Raw genomic sequence first — 26479 nt, 5'->3', positions numbered from 1 at the left:
GCTTTAAAAAATCACAATGTTTAATGGGGGAAAAGGAGGACTTATGTAATACTTTCGGCAATAAAAATTCAATGAAAAAAAAAATCACAATGTATCCCAAAGGATGGTTGTCAGAGGGGAGGGATGGGGGTATGGGTGAAAAGGGGAAGGGGAATATAGCAATAATATTGTGTGGTTTTCACAGTGACAGATGATTACTAGAATTAATAGGATAATCGCGTTACAAGGTATAAAAATGGCAAATCACTCTATTGTGTATCTGAAACTAATATAAGCAATATCATGTTGTATATTAACTATACTTAAAATTTTAAAAAATCACAATGTTAAGGTCTTTAAAGATGTGAAATGTGGTGTTCTCGTAAGAACACAGGATCCTGTTATAAAACTGTCAATGGATTTGAACACAGTTAAGGAGGTAAAATGATTCCAAGAAATATTTTTAAAAATCACATTCTAAAATGTCACTTTTAAGTTATGGCAGCTTTAGCTCTTGTCCGTAGAGGTCATACTCTTTAAATAATATGTATCTTTGAATGGTTGTTGGCAGAGGAAGCTTCTCTATGGAGGCGGGCTGGCAGAGTCTCTGGAGTCCCATAATTCTTCGGATTTTTAACCGACACAAATGCTTTAATGAGCAAGGATTCTCTAAAATGAATGGGGAAAACAAGTAAAAAAATAAAAACCGGTATTAGTGGATTGATCTGGAAGATACAGGCTGTTTTAGACTAACACCAATAGGTATGCACACGTTAACAACTATGACTTTAAGGGAAATTCACCTTGTAATTAATTAGGCCTTCCAGACCATTCCTCTGGGATGTAAGCTCCAGGAAGGCCAGCATGCAGTCTGTCTGGGTCTGGAAGACAGCCTCGCTCATAGCGGCTGTTCAACCCGGGGATGTTAAATGAATGAATGGACTTCACTTAAGCGAGCAACTGCTCGCACCTCCTCCGACTTACTCCTTAGAATTGAGTGTTACAGAGACATATTTCTCTACTTTCTCTCTCTCCTACCAATCTTTCTGATGAATAACTACCTGGGAAATATCTGATGCAAATGATTCCGTATGTCCATGGTTCTTAGGTTTGTTCCCGTGCCTGACGCCTAACCATTTTATATTTAAAAATCTGCTAAGGTTAAATATCAGAGTTAGTCTTTATTTTCAACTCTTGCTTTATCTCGATGCCAATGGCAGCACTGGCACATTATCCTGGCAACGTGAGCTAGTGAAGGGCAGCATCGCACAGGGGCTCAGCCGTAGGCCCTGGGCTCGGTCAGCTTGGATGAAAATGCTGGGGCTCTGCCACCGAGTATCTGTGTGACCTTAGGCGACTTACTTGACCTCTGTGAACTCAGTGTTCCCATCTGTGAAATGGGGGTAAGAATGGGACCTACCACTTAGGGTCATTTGAAGATCAAACAAATTAATTCATGTAAAGTATTAGAAAAGTACTTGGTGTGTGCAACAGGAAAGGAAATATTTTGTAGCCATTCATTAATGTGAACTATCACTCAATTCAAAAATAAAAGACATCACATTTCTATTACACTTGAGATGCTAAACATGCAAATTATTTCTTTTTAAAAAATGAAAGCAATGTTTTTCAAAAACTATTGAGGCAAAATAATTGTTACCAAAATAGGCAGAATAAACCCATCTTTTTTTTTTTTTTTTTTTTTTTTTTTACCATTTAATTTTCTTCCCTAACAAATATTCTGCCTCTGTATACCTGGAGAAATGCTGACATCCAGTGGTTATCCATACTTATAGCAATCAACTGACTTACATTCTGGTTGCAATAATATATGACTGAAACAAACAAAAACATTCCTCTGATTTATATTTGGATTGCCTTTCTAAAGTCATAAGAATCGGTCATTCTTTTTCAGTATAAACACATGGAAAATTAATTACCAATTAGAAGCAAAATATTCTACGACAGGAAACACATTGGTGTTGGAGAAGGAGCCTACGTTTTGAAATGAGACATGGAAGGGTTCAAATCCTTGCTTTGTTGTTGTCTATGTCTAAAACTTTGGAAAATTAATTTGTCTAAACTTTAGGTTTTTTTGCCCTTATGATCTCCAAAATCTTTTAATCTTTTTATTGTAAAATAAAATATAGGTAAAGCAACTGAACAAATATATAGCTTCTTAAGTTATTATAAGTGACTAGAGGCCCAGTGCACGAAATTCGTTCACTGGGGTGTGTGGGGGGGGGGGTGTGGGGGGGTGTTCCCCTCAGCCCGGCCTGCGTCCTCTTGCAGCCCAGGAGCCCTCGGGTGATGTCTGACTGCTGGCTTAGGGAGCAGGTCTAAGCTGTCAGTTGGACATCCTTAGCGCTGCTGTGGAGCGGGTAGAGGCTCCTGCCACCACCACTGCGCTAGCCAGCCATGAGCCCGACCTCTGGCTGAGCAGTGCTCCCTTTGTGGGAGCGCACTGATCACTAGGGGGCAGCTCCTGTGTCGAGCGTCTGCCCCTGGTGGTCAATGCGAGTCATAGCGACCGGTCGTTCCGCTGTTTGCATATTAGCCTTTTATTATATAGGATTATTAGGTCAACATCTTTACCTCCCAGGTTATAATAGAGGAACTTCACTAGCCACCCCAGAATTCCTTCCAAAGTCCACCCCAAGCTTCATTTATTCCTCCCCTCTAAGAAACTACTATTCTGACTTGTACAGGAATCACTTCTTGTGGCGCCTCATCATCTCAGTGTGTTTACCCTGCACCAAGCATGTCAAACTCAAAGGCTAACAAGGGTCAAATAAACAAGGTTTAAGTTTATGTGGGCCACAACAAAACAAAAGCTTCAATTTTCATAGAAATGTAGATTTATTTCAATAGAGACATGCTGAATACAAAGGGCTAAAATAAATGAGTGATTGTTAATATAAAATAGAATATTTAATAAAAATTAATATTTTTTCTTGAACATTAACTTACCAGACACTGAATAACTGCACAAATTAATAAGTGTAACGCAAATAAACCTTTTTTTCTTGTTCTCTGGAAGCAAAATATTTCCTGTTGTGCACACCAAACAAGCCAGTACAAGACTAATGACGTGGCAATTAGCTGCTAAAATATTCGCTGCTAGTAAATTATTAGTGGAGAGAAATGGTGTGCCTGTGTGTAAGGCACGTAAGGAAAATGAATGCAACATGTTTATAGTAATCAGTCATTAGTGAATGCTGTAGTTTGTTATTAATAATTATGTATAACAGGATATTGTAAAAATTAAGTGATGAAATTTTTATTAAAACATTTCTTACATACCGTTATATTGGCTGAGCTGCAAAAATATTCATTGTGGGTCACATGTGGCCCCCGGGCCACGAGTTTGACATGCTTGCCCTGCACTATAATATTGACAATTGACAATCTTTTTAAAAATTTGACATGTCTATTTATATTTTTCTTATAATAAATTTATATGAGGTTTGACTGTGATACTTTTCTGTTGCTCATTTTTATGGGAATTTAGTTTTCCCGAATTTCTGGAAGGAAGCTAGGTTCCAGATAGCTCTTTGAAGTTAACAGAGCTTCCTACTCTGTCGCCTTCTTGCAATGGTCCTCAATGCGGCCGGTGTCCTGCTTTCTGAGGTTTCCCGGTTTTGCTTGCACCCCACTCATGTGGACCTCTCTTATCTCCATCCTGCCTGATTTCGTTGTTATCCCAATGTGGGCCCAGTTCAGAAAGGCTGGCCTGTCCGCCCAGCTTCCTGAATTCATAGGGTCCAGACTGTTGGATAATTCCCCTTAGGCTCAGTTTTTTATTGATGAAAATCTGCATGACAGCACACAACTCTACAAGTTGTGAGGATTTCGTGACATACTTTACATGTGCATTTCATACTTCACATACACTTATGTATAATAAAAGTAATATAAAAACACGAATATTGTAGTTTATAAAATAGCTAAATTTATTAAGTGTTTTAATGTTCTACTTAGTATGCTAAGCACCTTACATGCATCATCTCTTTATTTATTTTTTAAAATATATTTTTATTGATTTCAAAGAAGAAGGGAGAGGGAGAGAGAGATAGAAATGTGAATGATGAGAAAGAATCATTGATCGGCTGCTTCCTGCACACCCCATACTGGGGATTGAGCCTGCAACCTGGGCATGTGACTGGGAATCGAACTGTGACCTCCTGGTTCAGAGGTCAACATTCAACCACAGATCCATACCATCCAGGCCATGCATCATCTCTTTAAATTCCCACAACAACCTTATGAGGTAACTACTATCCTAGCCCCATTTTGCAGTAGGAAAACCTTGGCATAAAAAGGGTAAGTAACTTTCTCAAAATCACATGGCTAGTATGCTATTTTGGTCTTTTTTCAGAAAATAAAAAATTCCCCTCTCTTCAATGAAAAAGGAATGGTACAACAAATTGTTGTTTGTTTCCAGGAAAATATCAGCCCTGAATGACATATACAACTCAACAATCCTGCTCCTAGATAAGGCCAGAATTTTATGCCATCCTAGGTCCATCTATCCCCAGAGGTCAATTTCTAGGCTCACAATACTGCATTACTCATCAATTCTCTAAGATTCCAATTTTGGTTCCCACAAAGTCTCTTCTATTGTAGAACTCATTCAAGGGGAAGTCATTTGAGAAAATACAAGCTTACCTCCAAATCTGCATTTGAACTATCAATCTTTCTAGCCAAAGTCTCCATCCTTCCCACAAAAAACTCAGGTGAATTCATTTCATGTGTGAGACTCTGATTGAAACTAAATGTTTAAATGAAAACTACTTTATCACTCATATTTCTTTTTATAGAACTTTATACCTAACAAATTTGATATGTAAATCAGCTCAACATTTAAGTTTTATCTTATTGACTGAAAAATATAATCTACCTAAAATTTGCCTGATCCTAAAGAATTAGTTGTTGAGGTTTTGTTAATCCATTCATGGATGATTTGGGTTTATTAAGAGTGCCAGGTCATATGCGTGTGACGTAAAGTTCTATGATGCTTCTGCAGGCTCCATGCAACTGATGTCCAAGTAGCTTTGGGAGTTCATTTTTCCAAATCATATTTTGAAAGAGAAAACCTCTCCAATCTGTTATTGTTTCTAGTTTCTATATGTATTTGAATTAGTTTTAAATGCCATTTTATTGAAACATTTGTAATATAATTCACATTTATAACTAAACTTTAGCCTCGAGAACACAAAGTTGCCTGTCTATAATAAAAACATTTGATGGTAGGAATGTGTCAATAAAGACCAGAGAGAGAGCATATCAAAAAGGATTATTCTAATACACACCATTCATTCATTTACTCAGTACTTATTGACTATTTAGCACTTACTAGGAATTATGCTAAGCCTTGAGAATATAAAAATAAACAAAACAGATTCCTGCCCATATGGAGATTACAGTCTACATACTTTATGATAGCCTAGAAGTTAACTTTAAAAAATGAGTTCTATTTAGGATGTTAATATAGTTATAATATTACCTATTATATAATCAAAGAGTTAGGAAGTATTAAGAAAAGCAAAACAATATTAGTACCTTAAATCAGAGGAAATAGTAAGGGTGACTTTCAAAAACAGTGAAAATAAAGTAGCACTGAAAAAAGTATCAAAGATAACATTGAGAAATTTCCCCTATAGACATCTTTCATAAAAAGTTTTGTAGGCAAAACTTGTTTTTACCTAGTATTTGACGGATTTCTGGCCATTCCCTCTGTACTTCCAGGGCAGACTTCAGTTTATCACACAGAGGGATATAGTCCATGTAATCTATTAATACACGAATAACGCTGCCTACCAAGTGTTTCATCCAAGGAACTGTAATAAACTCACAGAACTGAGAGAATTGATAAAATTTAACTTAGTAGTACTTTTAATATACCATATACATAAGCACTCAATTTTGTTATGAAAATTACTATCTTTGTCTTTTTACAGGAAATAAAAGGCACCTCCTTGTAATGAACAAGAAAGAAAAATAAATTGTTTGCTTGTTTCTGTGAAACAATGGGTCCTGGAGTTATATGCCTGGCTCTGATGTGATGTAGCCAGCATAACATGGAAAAATCATGCTTCTTTCCAGGATTCTTCCTTCCATGCTTTTAGTCCCAATATCCCACTGAATAAGCATACGTTATTAACTGAATACATTTTCCCATTCTTCTACATTCAGTTTCAATTCAAGAAAAATAAACACCCTCTTTGGTGCCTAGTTTTACTCTTATATCCCCACTAGAGGCCTGTTGCAGGAAGATTCCTGCAAGAATAAGGCTTCCTCAGGCCTATTCCTGCAAGAATAGGGCTTCCTGAGACTGGAGCAGAGCAGAGAAGGGAGCAAAGGCCACCGAGGCGGGCTTTGCTCTTTCTCCGCTGCCTCACTCCCTCCCTTAGCCAATTCACCCTCGGCTCCCTCCCTTCTCTGCTGCCTCGGCTCTCTCCCTTCTCCATCGCTTTGCTCCCTCGCTGGGTCACCAGCAGTATGCAAATTTAATGGGTTAATTTGCATACTCTTCTGATTGTTTGGTGGGCATAGTGAAGGTATGGTCAATTAGCATCTTTGTCTTTTATTAGTGTGGATATTATTGCTAATAAAAGTTCAAGAGTGAGAAAAATATCAAAGTTAGAGTTGATTTTTCTTTTCTTGTTACATCTCCCAACGAGCCAAAGTTAGGCTGATTGGGAGATGTAACAAGAAATGAGCCCAGCTGGCATGGCTCAGCAGTTGAGCATCGACCTATGAACCAGGAGGTCACAGTTCAAGTCCCCGTCAGGGCACATGCCTGAGTTTCGGGCTCGAATCCCAGTGTGAGGTGTGCAGGAGGCAGCCAATCAATGATTCTCTCTCACCATTGATGTTTCTATCTCTCTCTCCCTCTCCCTTCCCCTCTGAAATCAACAAAAATCTATTTTTTAAAAAAATGAAATGAAAAGATGCAGAACAAAAGGATGTAACTCACCGGGTTATCCTTTATTATACAAGATGTCCACCCTGGCAGCACCTCTTCCTCGATGTCTGACCACACAAACGAATTCCCAAAGATGTCTCCGTGCATGCACTGAAAGCACAGCTCCACTTGGTAGCCGTTATTCAGCAGCAGCCTCAGCATCGCCTCGTCATTTAGGGCATACTGAATGGCGCTGGGGAAACGCGTGTCATTCACATGCATAAAATAGCAATTGACATTAGCTCCATGGGAGAGAAGCAGCCGGACGATCTCATGATTGTTGGCCCTCACTGCCACAAGCAGGCAGTTGAGGGGATCTAGGTTTGGATCTGCACCTGCATTCAGAAGAACTTCTGTGCAATGGATGTCATTATTAGAAACTGCAAAATACAGCGCAGTCTTCCTCTCATCGTCATAGCTCGCAGAAATGTGGTCAGCGAGCGGAGTGTTGACATCAAAACCATTTTCAATGAGCAGTTCTAGGCACTGGACATTTTGCCCATCTGCTGCTGAGTGAATTGGTGTTAGCCCACTTTTCCGGATCGCATTTGTGGATGTTACTGGGATAAGATATTTCAGCGCACTGAAAATAAAAATAAATCAAATATCCACATGGCATGAAGACAATCGAGAAATTAATTAAACCAGTTTCCTCATTAGACAAATGAGTACAGTTTGTTTTAGTTTTCTTTATTTCTGCTAGATAACCTTATACAAAGACATATAACCTTTCTCCATTGACTTACTACTATTTGGTTTAGTGTGATGTAGTTTAGTTTTTATTTAGCTTCCTGTTCTAAATATTCCTGGGGATCACATGTTTGGCCCTAGAATTCTGGCTCCTCAGGAACCCTCCCCATCTTCCAATTCTTCTCCGAACAACATACAAGTTACCAGCAGCCAATGCTATTTAATGAAAACTATAACAGAAAGGCAAGCCCCTCTGATGCCATAGAGAAATGCTTCATAAGCTTGACCGTTAGAATCATGGAGTCACGGGAAATTAAAGCTGGAAGTGGCCTTGAACATCTCTCAGTGCAACGCCTTCATTTAACAGAAGAGCACTATGAAGCCTGGAGGAAGAGACACGACTTGTCCAAGGTCACCCAGACGTGGAGCAAGGGTGAGATTTTAGGCCTCTTGAGTTCTCGTTCATTACTCCTCCTTCACCGCTTTCTGAGCTACCCACGCTTTACCATTGGCCATGAACATCCTGGATATTCTACTTCAGGATAACTCAAAATGGAATTATTAGCCATAAGACGATTCTTTCTTATTTCATCAACCTTATAACAGTCCACTTGAGAGAACTAACCACTGCTTATGTGTCTAAGAACTTGTGATAGCTGTAAATTCCACACTCGACTGACCAACTAAACATGTATGAGAGCCACCCGCAAGGATAACTTGATCTCCGGTGCCTAACTCAGAGCTACCATGTGTGAATTTATGAACACTGGGAACAAAGCCAGGTAAACTTTAACAGCGTGTCACTTAGCATTAATTATGTCATTGCCACTTAGCTGATGTGGCCACTGACGGTGACAGAGCCTAAGTATGTCAAAGTTTTGGAACTTATTAAATATATTCCATTGCCTAAAACCAACCCCTCATTGCAGGTAGTTTAATATAATGATTATAGACTTCTATTGATATGCCAATTGTGGCACTTTTGTGATTTAAAAATCTATCCAACCATTTTTTTTTTGAATAAAGAACTCTATACTTATAATGAGACTTTTCTACTCAATAATACATTTAACATTATACTATAATATCCATTCATGTTGCTAAATAATTAGAGTAATACCAATAGCATTTTCACAAATTTTAATTCTTTTCAAAGGGCAACATTTTTAGAAACTCTATAGTCTTTTATGAACACAGTTAAAAAAACAGGAGGACATATTTGGATGGCTTGTGAAGAATTCTCATGTGTAACTTCCCTCTAAAAGAGGAACTCTTCATTATAAAAGTATGTAGTATACATTCAATGTGGAAAATTTATAAAGTACAAAAATATATTATGATGTGTATTGGTGTGGGCCTCTTTGGAGATGGGTGAAAAAGGTAAAAGGATTAAGAAGTACCAATGGGCAGATATAAAAATAGTCATTGGATGTGATAGAGCACAGGGAATAGAGTCAATAATATTGTAATAACTATGTGTAATGTCAGATAGCTACTAGACTTGGTGGGGTGAGTACTTCACAAGGTATGTATACAAATGTCTAAACACTATGATGTACATCTCAAACTAATACCATGCTGTATGTCAACTGTAATTGAAAATTTTTTAAATTGTTAAAAAGTAAAAATACAAAAAGGGGAAAAATTGACATGTTTAGAAGACCAAAAATTTTTGAACATTTTGCCTATTTCTTTTTGGATTCGGTGGGTTATTACTTAGAGAGAATTATGATCCTATTATATATGCAATTTTGTATTTTTTTTAAGTAAAAATGACCATCCTATGATTGATCACTCACAGGTAATGTCCCTCGTAGGCAGCTCGGTGTATAGGAAGGTGCCCTGCTCTGTTAGGCACATTTCCGCTTCCTCCATATTCCAGCAGGAGAGAGATGCAGTCAGGATTGCCCCCTCCTGCTGCCTCAAACAACACTGACGCCCCATCGTCCGCCAAAGCAAACACGTCACCCCCTGGCAGTATGAACACATGGCACAGTGATAACTGGGTGGACTGGAAAGACGGGCTCCTTCAAATTAGACGATTGTTTTCCTTTCTAGTTAGGACTTAAAATTAAAAGTATAGAGTTAAGAACATCTACATTCTCAATATTTTTAATAAACAATTATGCAGCATGTTTTATTTTATTAGAAAACCTTTGCATCATTAGAACATCTGAGAAATAAGTCAATTTCTATAACAAATGCTCCTGGGAAAAGACCAACAAATGTTTACCAACTGTGCTGTATGTGGAAACACTGGGTGTGACTCAACAGAAGAACCTAAGATAATAAATCTATTTTAAGAAACTCAGAGGGGAAATGAAACAAAAAAATCATCAAAGAACACAAACTGTAACATTCACCCAACATCGGGACCAGCAGGTTCCATGTAGGGGAAAAGGTCTGTGCTTGAAGTCAGCTCTGAGGCTGACTGTTGGGGACAAGCTACTTACTTTGCATGAACCACATCTCCTCATGTAAACTAGGGTGCACAGCTTAGGTTATAAGACTTATTTAACAATTAAATGAGGCTGCACTTTGAGGGCCTCAAAAATGTTAGTCTTTTCCCCATAGATGACCCTTGGGGATCCTGTGGTCCTAGCCTTTATTTACAGATGAGGAAAGTCAGAACCAGATGTTTAAGTGACTAAGCTAGGGGCAGACAATGAGTAGGTAGCAGAAACCAGTTTCAGAATTTGGTTTCTTAATTCTTTTTTTGAATATATATTTATTGATGTCAGAGGGGGAGAGAGGGAGAGAGAGATAGAACATCAATGATCAGAGAGAATCATTGATCGGCTGCCTCCTGTAACCCCCACACTGGGGATTGAGCCCACAACCCGGGCATGTGCCCTGACCAGGAATCAAACCTGACCTCCTGGTTCATAAGCCCACGCTCAACCACTGAGCCACGCTGGCCAGGCTGGTTTCTTAATTCTTAATAAAGCACTTGGAGGTTTCAAACATCACAATCTGTTGGGCAGAATTAGGGAAGGCTTCAGGGAGGAGGTGTCTCAAGAAGTTGATTTTGAAATATGTTGGACAGAATTCCAGATGAAGGCAAACATCTGACTCTGACGCAGACACGGGATGGGAGGCATGCTGGGGAGCAGCCATCTAATTTGGCTGGAGTGCAGGATGCACATTGGAAGTAGTGAGGGTTACACCTGGTGAAACTATCGGGGATGATGCGGAGGGGGCCTGTGTATGACGCCGTGGGTAGTGGGAAGCCACTGAGGACTCTTTGCTGATTTACACTATTGCACTGTCCTTCAGGCAGAGGAGCTGAGTGCAGCATGCAGCAAATATTCTCTGATGGGGAGACGGGAAACCTGGAGAACAGTTAAGAAATGACTGCAGAGTCCAGAGAAGATGTGAGGGGCCTGACCTGGATGCAAACCAGAGGGACTGCCAAGGAGAACAGGTGAGTGGGACACGGCAGCATTCGGCACCTGACTGGGTTTGGAAAAGAAGGTGATGGAAGAAGTAGAGATAAATCTACTTTGTCTCGGATGACAGAAATCATTAAATCAGAAGTGTGAACGAAGAGGAATTCCGTTACAGTGGTTCTCAACCTTCTGGCCCTTTAAAACAGTTCCTCATGTTGTGACCCCCAACCATAAAATTATTTTAGTTGCTGCTTCATAACTGTAATGTTGCTACTGTTATGAATCGTAATGTAAATATCTGATATGCAGGATGGTCTTAGGCGACCCCTGTGAAAGGGTCGTTCGACCGCCAAAGGGGTCGCGACCCACAGGTTGAGAACCGCTGGTTTAGGAGAAGATGAGTGTGAGACCCTGGGAGCCATCTATGTGAAAACAGGGCTGTTTTTAGAGAGAGCAATCTGAGCTGGGCATGCAGATTTGCAGGTAAGTGTGCATACGGTTTAGTTGAGCACTTGCTGGCTTGGCTCAGTGGATAGAGCTTCGGCCTGTGGATTGAAGGGTCGCAGCCGTGGGCAAACTACGGCCCGCGGGCCGGATGCAGCCCGTTTGAAATGAATAAAACTAAAAAAAAAAAAAAAAAAAAAAGACCGTACCCTTTTATGTAATGATGTTTACTTTGAATTTATATTAGTTCACACAAACACTCCATCCATGCTTTTGTTCCGGCCCTCCAGTCCAGTTTAAGAACCCATTGTGGCCCTCCAGTCAAAAAGTTTGCCCACCCCTGGGAGGGTTTGATTCTGGTCAAGGGCACATGCCTGGTTGCATGCTTGATCCCCAGTAGAGGGCGTGCAAGAGGCAGCTGTCCAATGAGTCTCTCTCATCGTTGATGTTTCTCTCTCTCTCCCTCTCTCTTCCTTTCTGAAATCAATAAAAATTTATTTATTTATGAAATACATATTTTCTAAAAGATTAAAAAAATTTGCGTTGTGGAATAGGGGACCACTCGGGAGGCTGTCGAGAGCTGGGCACCAAAGCCGGATGCCCAGTTACTTTCCGAAGAGGAAGAGAAGCCAGCAAGGAAGGAGACAAGGAGACAAGCCGGACGTGCAGTTCCTCGCCGCGTACCTTTGTGGATTAGGTGCTCCAACACGTCGCAGTGGCCGTACTCGGCAGCGACCCCTAGCGGCGTGACTCCGAAGCCGTCTCGCAGGTGCACGCTGCCGCCGTGCTGCAGCAGCAGAGCTACGAGGTCCTTGCGGCCTTGCTTGGCTGCCTCGTGCATGGCCGACCAGCGCTTGACACCGGGCTGGTCCAGGCTGGTGTCGTGCTTGAGCAGAGCAGACACCATGTCACAGGAGCCCCTTCTTACCGCTTGAAGAGATTTTTAAAATGACAATTGACAGCAGGCATATGAACGTAAATGTTAGATGGTGTTAACGTTATCCATTTTAATATCAAAAGAGAAAATTGTATTTTTCACCCCCATTTCAGTTCTTATACCCAAATTTCCATTGCAGGCCCTAGCCGGTTTGGCTCAGTGGATAGGGTGTTGGACTGTGGACCAAAGGGTCCTGGGTTTGGCTCCCGTCAAGGGCGTGTGCCGGGAGCCGGTCCATCCTTGCTGTTTCAAGGGACCTGGCATATATGGCATACTGTTCTTAATATGTTTGCTCACCTTCTTGGCACTATGTGTTTTAACCAAGGTCTCTGAGAAAGGTTGTTTCCCCAGGTAGGGATTTTCCCCTGAAGTTAGGGAGGGAATAAAACCTCTTAACTAAGTGCCAGGTGGGTAATTAATCACTTTAACTACGAACAATCATGCTTAAGCTACATAATCTTTACTCCCTGGAATGGAGATAAGAAACGCCCTAACCTTTGGAATAGAGATTGATAGGATTGAATCAACTGGTATAAATACAGTTGTAACAAGACAGCAAGAGACAGAGAGACAGAACCTAGGCACAGAACCTACACAGAACGTTCTCTAGGGACAGAAGAACTTTGCTGGAGAGAACATGGCAAAAGATCCTGGACAGAAACTGGCCTCAGAACCTAGAGACAGAACCTAGTGAGAGAACCGAACCAGAGACAGAAAGAAGACAGAACCTACACGGAACCTAGAGACAGAAGAACTTCGCTGGAGAGAACATGGCAAAAGATCCTGGACTGAACCTGACTACAGAAATTGGCAAGAGAACCTGACTAGAACCTGGTGACTGAACCTGGCTGGAGAACCTGGACAGAACCTGGCTGGAGAACCTAGTGAGGGAACATGGCTACAGAACCTGGTTGGAGAACCTGGAGAACCTAGCAAGAGAACATGGACACAGAACCTGGCTGGAGATCCTAACCAGAACTTCGCTGGAGATCCAGAGCAGAACCTCTCTGGGGATCGAGACCAGAACTTGGCTGGAGATCCTGGCTAGGCTGCTGATCAACTGAACGCTGTCTCCGTAACATTCCTTCTTCGCCGACTCCGTCTATGCCTTTGGGAACCCCTGGACTTGCTGGGGTTGGACCCCGGCAGGCGTGTATCTAGGTTGCAGGCTCCTCCCTGGCCGGGGCCCTGGGAAGGGCCAGCGCAAGAGGCAACCAACTGATGTGTTTCTCTCACATTGATATGTCTCTCTGTCTCTCCCGCTCTCTTCCACTCTCTCTAAAAATCAATGGCAAAATATCTTGGGTGAGGATTAAATAATAATAATAGTAACTCCCACAAATTTTTATTGCAAAATGCAAGCAAGCAAGATAACACTGCTGTTTCTTTAAGACTCTAACCTTAGGCAGTTCAAGGGTTTCATGAGCCCTAAAGCCTCAGGATTCTAAAAGTGATGAAATGATATTACTAATAATAATAGTTATCATTTACTGAGCTCCTAAATATGCTAAAAGTTTTACATACATTATTTAATTTATACAACCCAACAGTGGATGTTATTTTAATTTTGTTAATGAAGAAATTAAAATTTAGAAAGATTACATACAACATCTTATCTTTGCAATGTGCACTGTTTATCATGAAACTTTTAAAAAATATATTTTTATTGATTTCAGAGAGGAAGGGAGAGGGAGAGAGAGACAGAAACATCAATGATGAGAGAGAATCATTGATTGGCTGCCTCCTGCATGTCCCCTACTGGGGATCAAGCCAGCAACCCAGGCATGTGCCCTTGACTGGGAATTGAACTGTGACCACCTGATTCATAGGTCGACACTCAATCCCTGAGCCCCACTGGTGGGCTAGATATAAATATTCCTAAAAGATGTAATGCATTTTCTTTTATCAACAAGTAAAATCTTACTAAGAAACAGCAGGATGAAGGCTGCTCCCTGCAGATGGAGATAAATACAGGTTCATTCATTCATTCATTCATTCATTCAATACTTGCCGTGATATGAAAGGCACTGTGTTAGGCACTGTGGACAACAGAAAAAGACAGATGTTCCTCACTTGTGGACTTTACAGGTTAGGGAGGAAGGCTGTCCTGTCTTGTGTTTGAAGAGGAACTCAGAGTCTGGGCCTTTGCTGGGAAAGGCAGGAGAAGATGTGGGGCCACAGAGAACATCCTGGGCACCCAGGAGGCAGAATGCAGAAAGGCTCTGAGGCCAACCCAAGGGAGAGGGCTCCCAAAGGCCTGAACTAAGACTGAAGACAAGCTTTTGGAGGCAGGCAAGCCATCGCTGCAGTGAGATTTCAGGTTTTGCCCTACTCACTGTCTAAATTAGAGTCTGTTGACAAATGCATTTCTCTGAAATCACCCACCTGCCACTGGCAGCTCTAATTACAGTGAGTTACCTCATCCTAGCTGGTGTTATTGCAGAGCAAACATCAATAAGTCAAACGAACTAAGAGGTGTGTCCTCGTTTATCTTCTTGCTCCTATTGCATTTTTTCCCTTTTGCCTGATTCAGAGAACATATTGATTAGAGATATTAGTCTTTCTTCACGAGAACAACAGCATAACTAGGCCATATCAACCTAAAATACTTTTAAAAATAAAACTTTGCTTGTAATTTACTTTTTTGGAAAGAATATGTTTTCTTTCCCATAAACATAACAATGCAAATCGTGGGGAGCCCCTCCCAAGTTAACCCACAAAGACATGCCTCATCAATAAATGGCTGAATAATGAAAATTAACAAGACACTATATTTGTGTAACATAACCAAGTACAAATAATTTATGAAGTAAAAAATACACATATATATCTTCAGTAATAATATTTTAAGAAAACCCAGTTTCAGTTCAGGAGTTAGAGAATCCCCATTAGAGAATTTTGCATAGTTTATAGGCACTTTTGTACATTTATCGTCTGCTGGCACTTTTTCTGTTTATTTAAATTCCTGTCACTTTCTCTGTGGGTATATGTGTTTTGCTCACATAATTCACTTGTCAGCAGTGATTTATTTTCTGACTCATATGACATACAAATAGAGCAGATTTTTCTGAGGTATCTTGACAGGCAATGGAAGATCTAAAGAGGCGATGGAGTGAAGAGAACTTATGTTGATTTGTGAGAAAGGAAATGTCCGAAGCAAAACTAACTGGCTTCTTCTGTACCTTGGGCCCCAGTGGCCAGGACAATCTCATGGCTATCCAATAGAGAAAGGTGACACCAACTTCAGAGACAGGGCAGAGAGGCAGTTTGAGTGCAAAACCCTTTAAGTGTCAGGTCATCACTAATCAGGTATCTACCACTCAGCAAGTAACTGTGTAACATGACTGCAAGACATCAAAGTATCATAGTAAGGCCAGATGGCTGATGGACGGGCCAAAAGTGACTTTTGGGGGGCCATTTATGGATATTAATAAATAAGTACGAGGATAATGGGATTGACAATGCACAGAAAAAGAACAGCAGTTTTTTCTCTTATCTCTCCTTCATGAGTTAATGGACTGTGAGTAGCAAATTTCAAAGCATCCCACAGATTCAAGAAGAAAATTGAGAAAGTGCCATGAATTATCCATTTTCCTATGAACCTAAAAAGACAATGTGATTTCCACAATGAAGGTCCTGAAGAATTTAACCCAAGAAAAATTCTTATCCTCCAGAAATGTGGATGATGGGGACATAAGTGAACACCTCCAGAATATTTCCTTCATGAGATTCTTTGATATTACCATTACTCTTCTCATTGATATTACCATTTGGTTTTAAATATATATTATTTCTAAATGTTAACTCTATTTTCACTGATAACTCAATGATCAAGTTCCTTTCCCACACTTCAGATACTGATAGAGTAGAGAAACCAACAAATGAAACTTTGAAATGCAAAGAAATGCTTAATGCTCTGTTGTGGGCATTAAGCATTTAACAATTTACATGAAGCAAAAAGAAAACAAATGAGTGACAATTATGTCCTCTTTATGAAGTAAGTGAGTTAGGAACAGCAAGTAGAGACTAATTCTTTATTTGCAAAGTGTGATAAGAAGAAGAAGAAGAAGAAGAAGAAGAAGAAGAAGAAGAAGAAGAAGAAGAAGAAGAAGAAGAAGGAGGAGGAGGAGGAGGAGGACGAGGAGGAGGAGGAGGAGGAAGGAGGAGGAGGAGGAGGAGGAGGAGGAGGAGGAGGAGGAGGGAGGAGGAGGAGGAGAGAGAAGAAATCAAAGACTATAAAAACAACAACAAATACATGGATGTCATTGCAGATACTCCATGGTATATGCCTTTACAAAAACAATGCAGATCACATTAATAGTGGTGCAGCAACCCATAGCTGAATATTCTATTTAGTGCCTGTAGTGCCAGCTCAGGATAACAGCTCTGGTTTATTTATGAGAAGCACCATGTTATGGTGACATAAAGCTGGTTAACACATATACAGAGACAGCTATGGGTTCCTCTATACTCGTGTTTCCCCTTTTGTTTTAGCAACAGAAGCCCCAAGTTTTAGCCGGTCACAGTCTATCCAGGTAGACTCTACATAACCAGGCCTGCCTTGTACCTAAGTGTGGCTACGTGACAAAACCTGAACTCATGGCATAAGAATGGAAATGCTTTATCAATGTCCAGGTCACCTTCCTAAAGGGGAAGATGCCTTCCCAAGGCTGCCTCTTTCCTCCTTCCTGTGGGCTGGGAAATGGTGACATCTGAAGGTTCTGTGTGATGGTGGTACAGCCACCCTGCCACCCAGGGCCACACACTCTGAAATGTCTAAGAGAGAAACGAACTTCTTTCTTCTTAAGTCATTGTTGTTTGTTTGCTTTGGGTATCTGTGTTTTTTGTTACATAAGCTTTGCCTGTACCCTATTATAATGTTAGCTTGGCCAATCAGATCTAAATTTAGGAAGGTGGAAAGCTCTGACATGGGGCAAGAGTGAGCAAGACGGACTCGGATCAGCGTGACCCCAGGCTGCTGTGGCCCCGCTTATTTAACATTCTGTCCAGAAGCAGAACCCCTGCCCCGATTTCCCTCCGCTGTCTGTGGATGACCCTCTACTTCCCCCAAGTCACAACTCAAGAGCAACTATATCTATGAAAGTTTCACAGAGTCAGTGCTTCCTTATTGCCCTCGTTTACTTTGAATATACACCTTTATTATAGTATTTGCAACATTAATTTTCTACTTATACCATATCTAGCTCTTCTACTAGACTCTTTGGGAGAAGAAAGATCATTCCACTCATCTTTGTCCATGTTGCCCAGGGCACCACCTGGCGTAAGGTAGCGTCTCAATAAATGTTGTTTGCATTGATGCTGTTGAATTAATGTTGAATGTAAATATTTTTGGGATGTTTATGACTTGTCTGAGCTTTTTGTTAATATTTTAAGGTTGCTTTTAAAAATTCTAGTGATTTCCCTGTGAACAGGAGCTGTGGTAGTGTTAGCTAGTGATGACCAGAGCTCATGATGCCTTATTCTCTTTCTCTGGGATTGCTGGTAAATAATCTTACGTCTCCTCCTGAAACACACACACACACACACACACACACACACACACACACACACAATTTCACAATGGTTCTTCTCCCCTGAGCAGCTATCATGTGTCAGGGGTTTAGTATATTTATATTTTCTCTAATTTTTATAACAAGCCTGCATGGTAGGTGGTATATTTTCATTTTACACACGAGGAAACTGAGGCCTATAATTCTAATCTCAGAGCTAAGATCTAAGTCCCATATAATAATACTATACTGTGTATTTGAAAGTTGCTAAGAAAGTAGATCTTAAAAGCTCTCATCATAAGAAAAAAAATTGTAACTACATAAAGTGATGTAAGTTAACTAAACTTATTGTGGTAATCATTTTGTAATATATAAAAATCATGTCATATATCTTAAACCGATACAATGTTTTATGTTAATTATATCTCAATAAAACTAGGAGAAAATAAGCCTACAGATCTGATACCAAAGCCCAAATTCTTACTCTACAACCTCAGTCTCTAAGAGAAAGGTGATGTTACCCCTGGTCATTTGTAGTTAATATCACCTCTCTCTGCCTCTGCAAACAGACCTGCCAATTCCTACTGGCCTACAAATAGCAGGATACACAGACTGAGAATACGCTGAGAAACGACACTGTTAGGTTTTTCATTATTCCTTTGCTGTGTCGTGGTGGTTAACGCCGTGTAGGTGCCCAGGGCTGCTGCCTCTGAGTACTCCTAATCTGCTGGCTCCTCTTCCTTCCAGTTTGGCTTCGTTGCTGATGTGGACCTGGAGTCTCTCATCAGAGTCCCCTTCTGCCTCTTGCCTCTGGCTATACACCAAACATGCAACCCTCCTTACAGCTAGCCCCTCCCTAGCCAATGTTCTTTAGAACTGGTACTTCTTGTTTCATAAAACTGGTTTGGATTGCTCCTGGCTAGTTGGTACTGAAGGATCTTTCCCATTTGACCTCTTTGTGGGATAGAAAAACAAAATCTTAGGGCAGGTGAGATGGGAGATACGGGAGAACCCAGGGAAAGAAAGGGAGATGAGGTCACATAATTTTAGCCAATACATAGTGGTTTCCAATAAATACTTATTAACTACTTATTATTTATTGCAAACGAAAAGTTCTAGGAAAAAGGTCATTTACCAATGAGAAGAGGCGTCTCTCCTTTGTCGTTTTTGGTGTTTGGCCACACTCCCTTTTCTAGTAAAGTTCTTACATTTTCCACCAGACCAGCTTTGACGGCCAAAGTCAACGGCGTTTCTCCATCAGCGGTCTTGAACTCCCAGAGTGTCTTATAGGATGCTGAGATGTGAAAGCATTGCATAACGTTAAACATCTTTATTGAAAGGATATCGCATAGATCAGAATAATACAATATTATACATAATAGATTGAACAAAGTCAATTGATGAAGCAGTGAAGGCTAAAAGGAGGTGTGAGTAAAGTTTCTCAAATGATTGTATAAGTAGATGAGCATGGACCTGCAAATCAAACTGACAGCTAAAAAACCAACATGCATGTTTCAAGGTGCTCTCTTCCTTTAAATGGGTTGTAAATTTTCATCCTGACAAATTATAAATCCATTTCCCAATCCTTAGCATTGTTATTTAAATTGCATCTGAAATTGGTTTTTGTCAAATGAAGCTTGTGAATGTGGGACTGAGCATATATTTGAATGAATGTATCCTGTCAGAATATGTTAGCTATACTACGCTTACCATCATCTTCTATATCTGTCTATATGTCTAGCTACCTATTTCCTTTAGCTGGCTAGCTGGCTGGATAGTTAATCACGAAACATCATTATCTTCTACAACATAGAACCAGGGAGCAACACTGAAGGTTGAAAGATAGAGCACTCTCAAAGTGTTTTATTAGACATTGAGGTATGAAAAATACTGTATCAGAACATGAAAATTATTATTAATATTTGAGCAAGGTCAATTTACCATAATATTTATTAATGGTTATATTATGAAGAAATAGTTCAAGATGAAAAATTAAAAACTGACTTCCAAAAGCAAAGAGATTTATATTCAGCCCTGGCCAGGTGGCTCAGTTGGTTGGAGCATAATCTCATAGACCAAAAAGGTAGCAGGTTCAATTCCCTTTCAGGGCACATACCTAAGTTGGGGGTTCAATCCCTGGTTGGGGCACATATGGGAGGTAACCAATCAATGTTTCTCTCTTACCTCTTCTCTCTCTCTCTCTCTCTCTCTCTCTCTCTCTCTCTCTCTCCCTCTCTCTCTCTCTCCTTTACTCTTCCCTCCCCCCTCCCTCCCTCCCTCCCTCCAATGCTTCCTCTCTCTCTCCAATCAATAAACAGTCTGGCCTGTATGGCTCAGTGGTTGAGAATCAACCTATGAACCAGGAGGTCATATGCCTGGGTTGCATGCTTGATCCCCAGTAGGGGGTGTGCAGCAGGCAGCCGATTGATGATTCTCTCTCATCACTGATGTTTCTATCTCTCCCTTTCTCTTCCTCTCTGAAATCAATAAAAATATTTTAAAAATAAAGATAAAATAATAAAATCAATAAACATATTATCCTTGGTCAAGGGTTAAAAAAAGATTTATATTCAAATTAATTAATTCATGATATATACAAACTTCTATCACTTTTAGATGATTAACCATATTTTCCAGCCAACCTGTGTCACATTCTTAGAAAGACGCAAAGGTGAAGCCGGAGACTCACAAAATGTGCTAATTTTTGTACCCTACGTTTAAAACATGGGTATTGCCTTTTCTCTGCTTCAAATAATATTTTCTTCTGCTTCTTCTTTTTGCTCGTTACATTCATTGACAACACTCCCAATGTCTACATTCTTACTTCAGTTTGGTCAAAGAGGCTTGATGTTCTCTTACCATCCAGGACAATTTCAAGTATTTGTTGAATGGGCTGAACAACAGCTTCATGCAGGGGAAACCATCCTTTTTCATCTGCTTCATCTAATGCATATTTATATTTCACATACTCCTGGAGCTCAAGAATGTGGCCTAAAGTAAACACATGGGCTGATAAGTCTGTCCTGGCAAGATGGAATCTCGAATTCACCCCAGTGTAGGTAATGCACTCACTTACCATGTTTTATGGCCTCTACAAGTTTTCTGTTTTGATCACTTAGTGGTACAAATCTGCCAGAGAAAGAAACATAAGCCATAATTATAAAAGTGAAATACTCTGAGGAACCAACCTTTTAATCTATATTGAGTTCTGAAGATAATTTTAATAATCAAGATTTTAAGGAAATGCACACAACTGATTTCATCCACTTAAAAATGCAATGACTCAGAGTCAGATATATTTATGAGACACTAGACGCAGGACCATTAGTGAAGATGATAAAATGTAAGATTATAACACCGTCTCTCAAATGAGTGCCAAGCAACGAAGGAGTACACAACTGGAGGCAGAGTCAGAAGAACTGGGCTCGGGTTTTGTGCTTTGTGACTCTGGGGAGGCCAATGAGCCTTTCTGAGTGGTGGTTCTTCATCTGTAATGTGCTGGGAATAAAAGAAAGGTCCCTAAGATTTCTTTCCATTTACAAAATTCTATGCTCAATAAATGTTTGCTGCTTTAAACATAATAATTGCTAATTAATGATGGCTCCTTTGGGGGCTTATGATCCACCCTGCATGATGAGTTAGTCTTAACTCATCCACAAGTGAAAACAGGCTGAGCATTTACAGAGCAAACGCCCAGTTACCAGCCCAGTAGGTCATGATTTCAAGCCTCATGGCATTTCTCTGGGGTGAATTGATTCAAAGGAAACAAAGCATTTCATAACAAATTGATTTAACATTATCAAGCAGAAACATTTGCTGCCATCCTAGGGCTGTGAATGCTTTAGAACTCTAAAGTTCTAAAACCTGTTGAAGACATAGAGAAAAATTAAAGAGGCCAGGAATTTAAATGTAATATGTCCATTTTTTAAAAGTTCAGAAACAATAATTTATAGCACTGAATCTATCCCAAAGCACTACTAAGTTTCAGAATATTATTATAATAGAATGTAAAAGTAAACTAAAGTTTGGCTTAGAAGAATAATGTGTGTTGTTCAAGATAGAAATCTATATTTGCAGTTTTAGACTCTATAACCCCTGCTAACATAAAACACCAATTTTGTGTATAATTTGTTAACTCCGGTCACTTGAAAAGTAGATAATGAAATAGGCTCTGGTTTATATATTACTTCTCCATATATTATAGAAGCCCTCAACCCTTTCCCCATTCATTGAACATATGAGCTAGGTGGGCTAGCATTACTCTTCATATTTTAAAGATGCAAATATAGAATACATTACTTATACTAGTAAAGGTTGCCTGAGTCAGTAGCAGAATGGGCTCTAAAATATACAGAACAGACCTCTGTATACCTATCTATACATTAGTTGTATGAACTGTACTTGCAAATTTGTTTAAATTTATTGTCCTTTCCATTCCATTAATTTAGAAAATAGACAATCATGCACAACCGAATTCAACTAGAAATTTCCCCTCCAGGTTATTTCCATCTTCTGCCTGAGCGGGGATTTGTGGAAGGTTAGACTGATGAACCTATCACAGTGGCCCTTGTAAAGCTGTTAGAGCATTTTCCTGGAGGAAGAGTCAGGAAACAGCATTTATTTCATCTTACAACCAAATGATTGTCATAAAGAAATTTTGTAAAAAAAAAAAAAAAAAAATTTGTTGAGGACGGTCAAGTTGATTGTTACCTTTCAGGATAAAATTCAGTCTTGCTGGCTTCAATGGATTCTTGAATACTGAGCTGAATATCATAACTTGTAAGATTGTCTTCATCGGGGTCATCATTACTATCCATGACTAAATATAATTTTGAAAAAAGCAATTTTTTATTATCAGCAAATGGCACAGGACACCATATAAAGTTAACATGAAAGATGCAAAGTGAAAAACTAAAATGCGTTTACCTTTCTCCATTTAACAAATGCAAATGCATTTGTTAACATTTTAATCCATATTAGATATGAAGCCCATTCTAATTTTTGAACCTTTATTTTTTATTTTTTTTAAAATATATTTTATTGATTTTTTACAGAGAGGAAGGGAGAGAGATAGAGAGTCAGAAACATCCATGAGAAACATCCATCAGCCGCCTCCCGCAAACCCCCTACTGGGGATGTGCCTGCAACCAAGGTACATACCCCTTACTGGAATCGAACCTGGGACTCCTCATTCCACAGGCCGACACTCTAGCCACTGAGCCGAACTGGTCAGGGCTGAACCTTTAATTACCTGTCTTTTGGTATCTGTATTTTCTAATTTTGATTTTCTCTTCAGTAATGACTACAGTTGGGCTTATAAGAATTCACTTTTCCCACATTTCCGACTTACAAGAATTTTGGCCTATCCGTTTCCTCAAGACACAGCGCATTGGAAGTTTAAAACTCTAATCCAGAAGTAAGACAATGGCAGGAAAAGAGAACAGTGAACCTTTCCCATTCTTTACTCATGATTTTGTGTCTGCTGTACTTGCTTATTTGTTGATTACTAGTAATTCCTTTGCTCACACCAGCAGTGGTTTGAGTTGGCTGCCTTGAGTTGCAGTTGTTTTGTATTTGTGTTTAACTTCTAATGACTCTACGCTTTTTGAGGTGAAGGGTTCTCTCTCACTCATCTCTGCTTCCCCTACTGTTCTAGAATGTGCTGGGCACAGGAAAGAGTCTCAATGAATATGTGTTGAATTAAAGTAGAGAGAACAGAACATCACAAATGCAGTGCCTTCGTCTTGCCTTCAGGAAATGTGAAGCATTGAGATAAGAGCCATCTTAACTCCATCCCCAGACTAAAGACCAGCCCTCTGTGGACTAGACATTCCTTCCCCCTGCACAGTTATCCATTAGAAGCCACTGCTCTTGACTAGTCCCTCTCCTCTGAAGATATAAAAATATAGCTTATTTATCGTTGCCTTATTTCTTCCAAATATCAAATTAGAAGAGGGAGTGTCTCTCATTACTATTGGGTCAGTTGTTTTATCTTAGCAATGTAGCTAAGTGTAGAAACTCAAACAGTCCTCCAGCTAGGCTGATTGATCAATATGAAATTATTTGAGAGTAGTGATACTTTTCAGGACAAAATGTATTTATATTATAGTGTGTGTTTTCAAGGTCAAAACAAAACAAAACAAAAAACCAAACAACTGGGCAATTTCCAAACACAAGAATTGTTTACCTCGTCTCATGGCTCAAGGTTAGATAAGCTCAAACATTAAAGACAGTTCTGTTCATGCTGATAGTCAAGGACCCTGACCTGTGCACAGGCTGCACACCAGTAAATCACATCATTATGATTTTATTGTTCATTGTTCTGCATTACTATCAGCTGGAAACAGAGGGGAGAATAGTGATAGTGTGCACTCCACTGAACATATTTTCTCACACCATGATATCTCAGTCTGCTCAAAAGGCTAACACAGCCGTGGGCAAACTACGGCCCGCGGGCCGGATCCAGCCAGTTTGAAATGAATAAAACTAAAAAAAAAAAAAAAAGACCGTACCCTTTTATGCAATGATGTTTACTTTGAATTTATATTAGTTCACACAAACACTCCATCCATGCTTTTGTTCCGGCCCTCCAGTCCAGTTTAAGAACCCATTGTGGCCCTCGAGTCAAAAAGTTTGCCCACCCCTGGGCTAACATGTGCCCTAGGGATTCTAGTCAACAAATAGGTTCAAGCGATATTTTATTTGTTATTGTTTACTCCTTCATTGTCTCTCTGTTCCCCCTAGAATGTAATCCAATAAGACGAGAGAATTAGCCTGTATCGCCAGTGCCTAGAGAAGCATCAGCTCATGATTTATGGACTCTAAATGCATATTGAATGAGTGAATGAATGAATGAATGAATGAACACTAACATAATCTAAGCTCTGCTTTATTCTTAGAACTGACTATTTTCCTTAGGTATGCAGTCTTTCTTCCAACTAAACAAATTTGATTGCCCACTCTGCGCTTGGCTTCATTTTTTTGCACTTTTGTGCTTTCATACCTTATTCCTCTGCACTCATAAGCCTCCCAGCTATTCCATGCCCACGGCCCTCACTGCCTCAAACCTGGCTTGAGATGTTCTTCATACAAAAGCCCTTGCTGAAATTCTCCAATTCCTCTCCGGCCTTCTTTATCTGTGTGTATCTCCTTTTATATAATATTTTTTTCCCCAACATCTGGACTTGCAATCATTGTGTACTTGCTTTGCAAGTTCCTCACGTATTTGTGTTTTGTATTCTCACTTGGACAATTAGTGTTATGAGTAAAAACAAACTTTCTTTTTCCTTTATGTCTCCTCTCTCTACTCCACTCCTAGTCAACCACAGCAAATTGCGATCGCAGTGGTCACCGGAGAAAATGTGTTGACTCACCCACTAGCCGTGGAGAGCACTGAGTCCCTCAGACGGCACAGTTAGACGATGAAGCTAAACCTGTGGCATTGCCTGTTGCCTTTCTCGCTGACATCCCTGTGGTGATAGGGGATTGCATGGCTCTGGGATTAGTAATGAGATACAGAGCCTTTCACCTATTTAAATCACTGGCTTAACTCTAAAGCTGTTTGAAATTTGGGCTTCCAGGACATGAGATACTACAGACTCCTTAGAGAACTGAGTTGATCTGTGGAAAGTTTTTTTTTAAAATGTCCTTTTAATTACCACCAGAAGGAAGTTATCTAAGACTTTCCACTGCTTTGTATCCCTAATGACAGCAGGGTAGAAACGATGAGGAAACTACGACTACATAAAACAACCCCCACCTAACACAAGCTGTCTCCATCCTTTTACTGAAAAAAGGCTTCAGGAGAAGGGACGATCTGTGTGCAGGTGCCCTGATGTGTCAGAGAGACAAGGGTGCATCACTGGAATGGGTCTAGGCAGGGGTGGGCAAACTTTTTGACTCGAGGGCCACAATGGGTTCTTAAACTGGACCGGAGGGCCGGAACAAAAGCATGGATGGAGTGTTTGTGTGAACTAATATAAATTCAAAGTAAACATCATTACATAAAAGGGTATGGTCTTGCCGAAACCGGTTTGGCTCAGTGGATAGAGCGTCGGCCTGCGGACTGAAAGGTCCCAGGTTCGATTCTGGTCAAGGGCATGTACCTGGGTTGCGGGCACATCCCCAGTGGGAGATGTGCAGAAGGCGGCTGATCGATGTTTCTCTCTCATTGATGTTTCTGACTCTCTATCTCTCTCCCTTCCTCTCTGTAAAAAATCAATAAAATATATATTTTTTTAAAAAAAGGGTATGGTCTTTTTTTTCAATAGTTTTATTCATTTCAAACGGGCCGGATCCGGCCCGCGGGCCGTAGCTTGCCCACCGCTGGTAGAGACATTAAGACACAATGACAATGGACTACAAGGCAGTAAAAAGGAAGGAACTTGTCATTTGCAACTGTGTGAATGGACCTGGAGAGTATTATGCTAAGCAAAATAAGCCAGTCAGGGAAAGATAACTACCACAGGACCTCACTCATATGTGGAATCTAACGAACAGAATAAACTGATTAACAAAATAGGTCCAGAGACATAGAAGCATGGAACAGACGGATGAATTTCAG

The 26479-nt window shown here is 40.1% G+C and overlaps 1 protein-coding gene across 1 annotated transcript; it reads right to left on the bottom strand.

The window, feature by feature from the left end:
• Positions 1 to 22745, bottom strand: ASB15 (ankyrin repeat and SOCS box containing 15). The gene is made up of 9 exons (XM_081101691.1): positions 22627 to 22745; positions 20993 to 21045; positions 20776 to 20907; positions 19052 to 19210; positions 12154 to 12399; positions 9436 to 9607; positions 6959 to 7529; positions 5685 to 5838; positions 1 to 648 (listed from the first exon to the last, which is right to left on the bottom strand). Exons 1-9 carry the CDS (start codon positions 22731 to 22733, stop codon positions 476 to 478), a joined length of 1767 nt encoding a protein of 588 aa, XP_080957817.1. The 5' UTR covers positions 22734 to 22745; the 3' UTR covers positions 1 to 475.
• Between the last annotated feature and the right edge of the window lie 3734 nt (positions 22746 to 26479).

This window comes from Myotis nattereri, assembly GCF_964212035.1.
Source record: "Myotis nattereri genome assembly, chromosome: 11".
Lineage (NCBI taxonomy): Eukaryota > Metazoa > Chordata > Mammalia > Chiroptera > Vespertilionidae > Myotis > Myotis nattereri.
Note: the sequence above shows the minus strand (reverse complement) of the source record. Positions and strands in the feature narration are given on the sequence as shown.

Coding starts and splice junctions, on each gene's coding strand:
- ASB15 (XM_081101691.1), bottom strand. CDS start 22,733: ATGGATAGTAATGATGACCCCGATGAAGACAATCTTACAAGTTATGAT. Junction 19,211..20,775: donor ACTTGAAATTGTCCTGGATG/GTAAGAGAACAT, acceptor TTCACATCTCAG/CATCCTATAAGACACTCTGG. Junction 9,608..12,153: donor GGAGCACCTAATCCACAAAG/GTACGCGGCGAG, acceptor TCATACTGCCAG/GGGGTGACGTGTTTGCTTTG.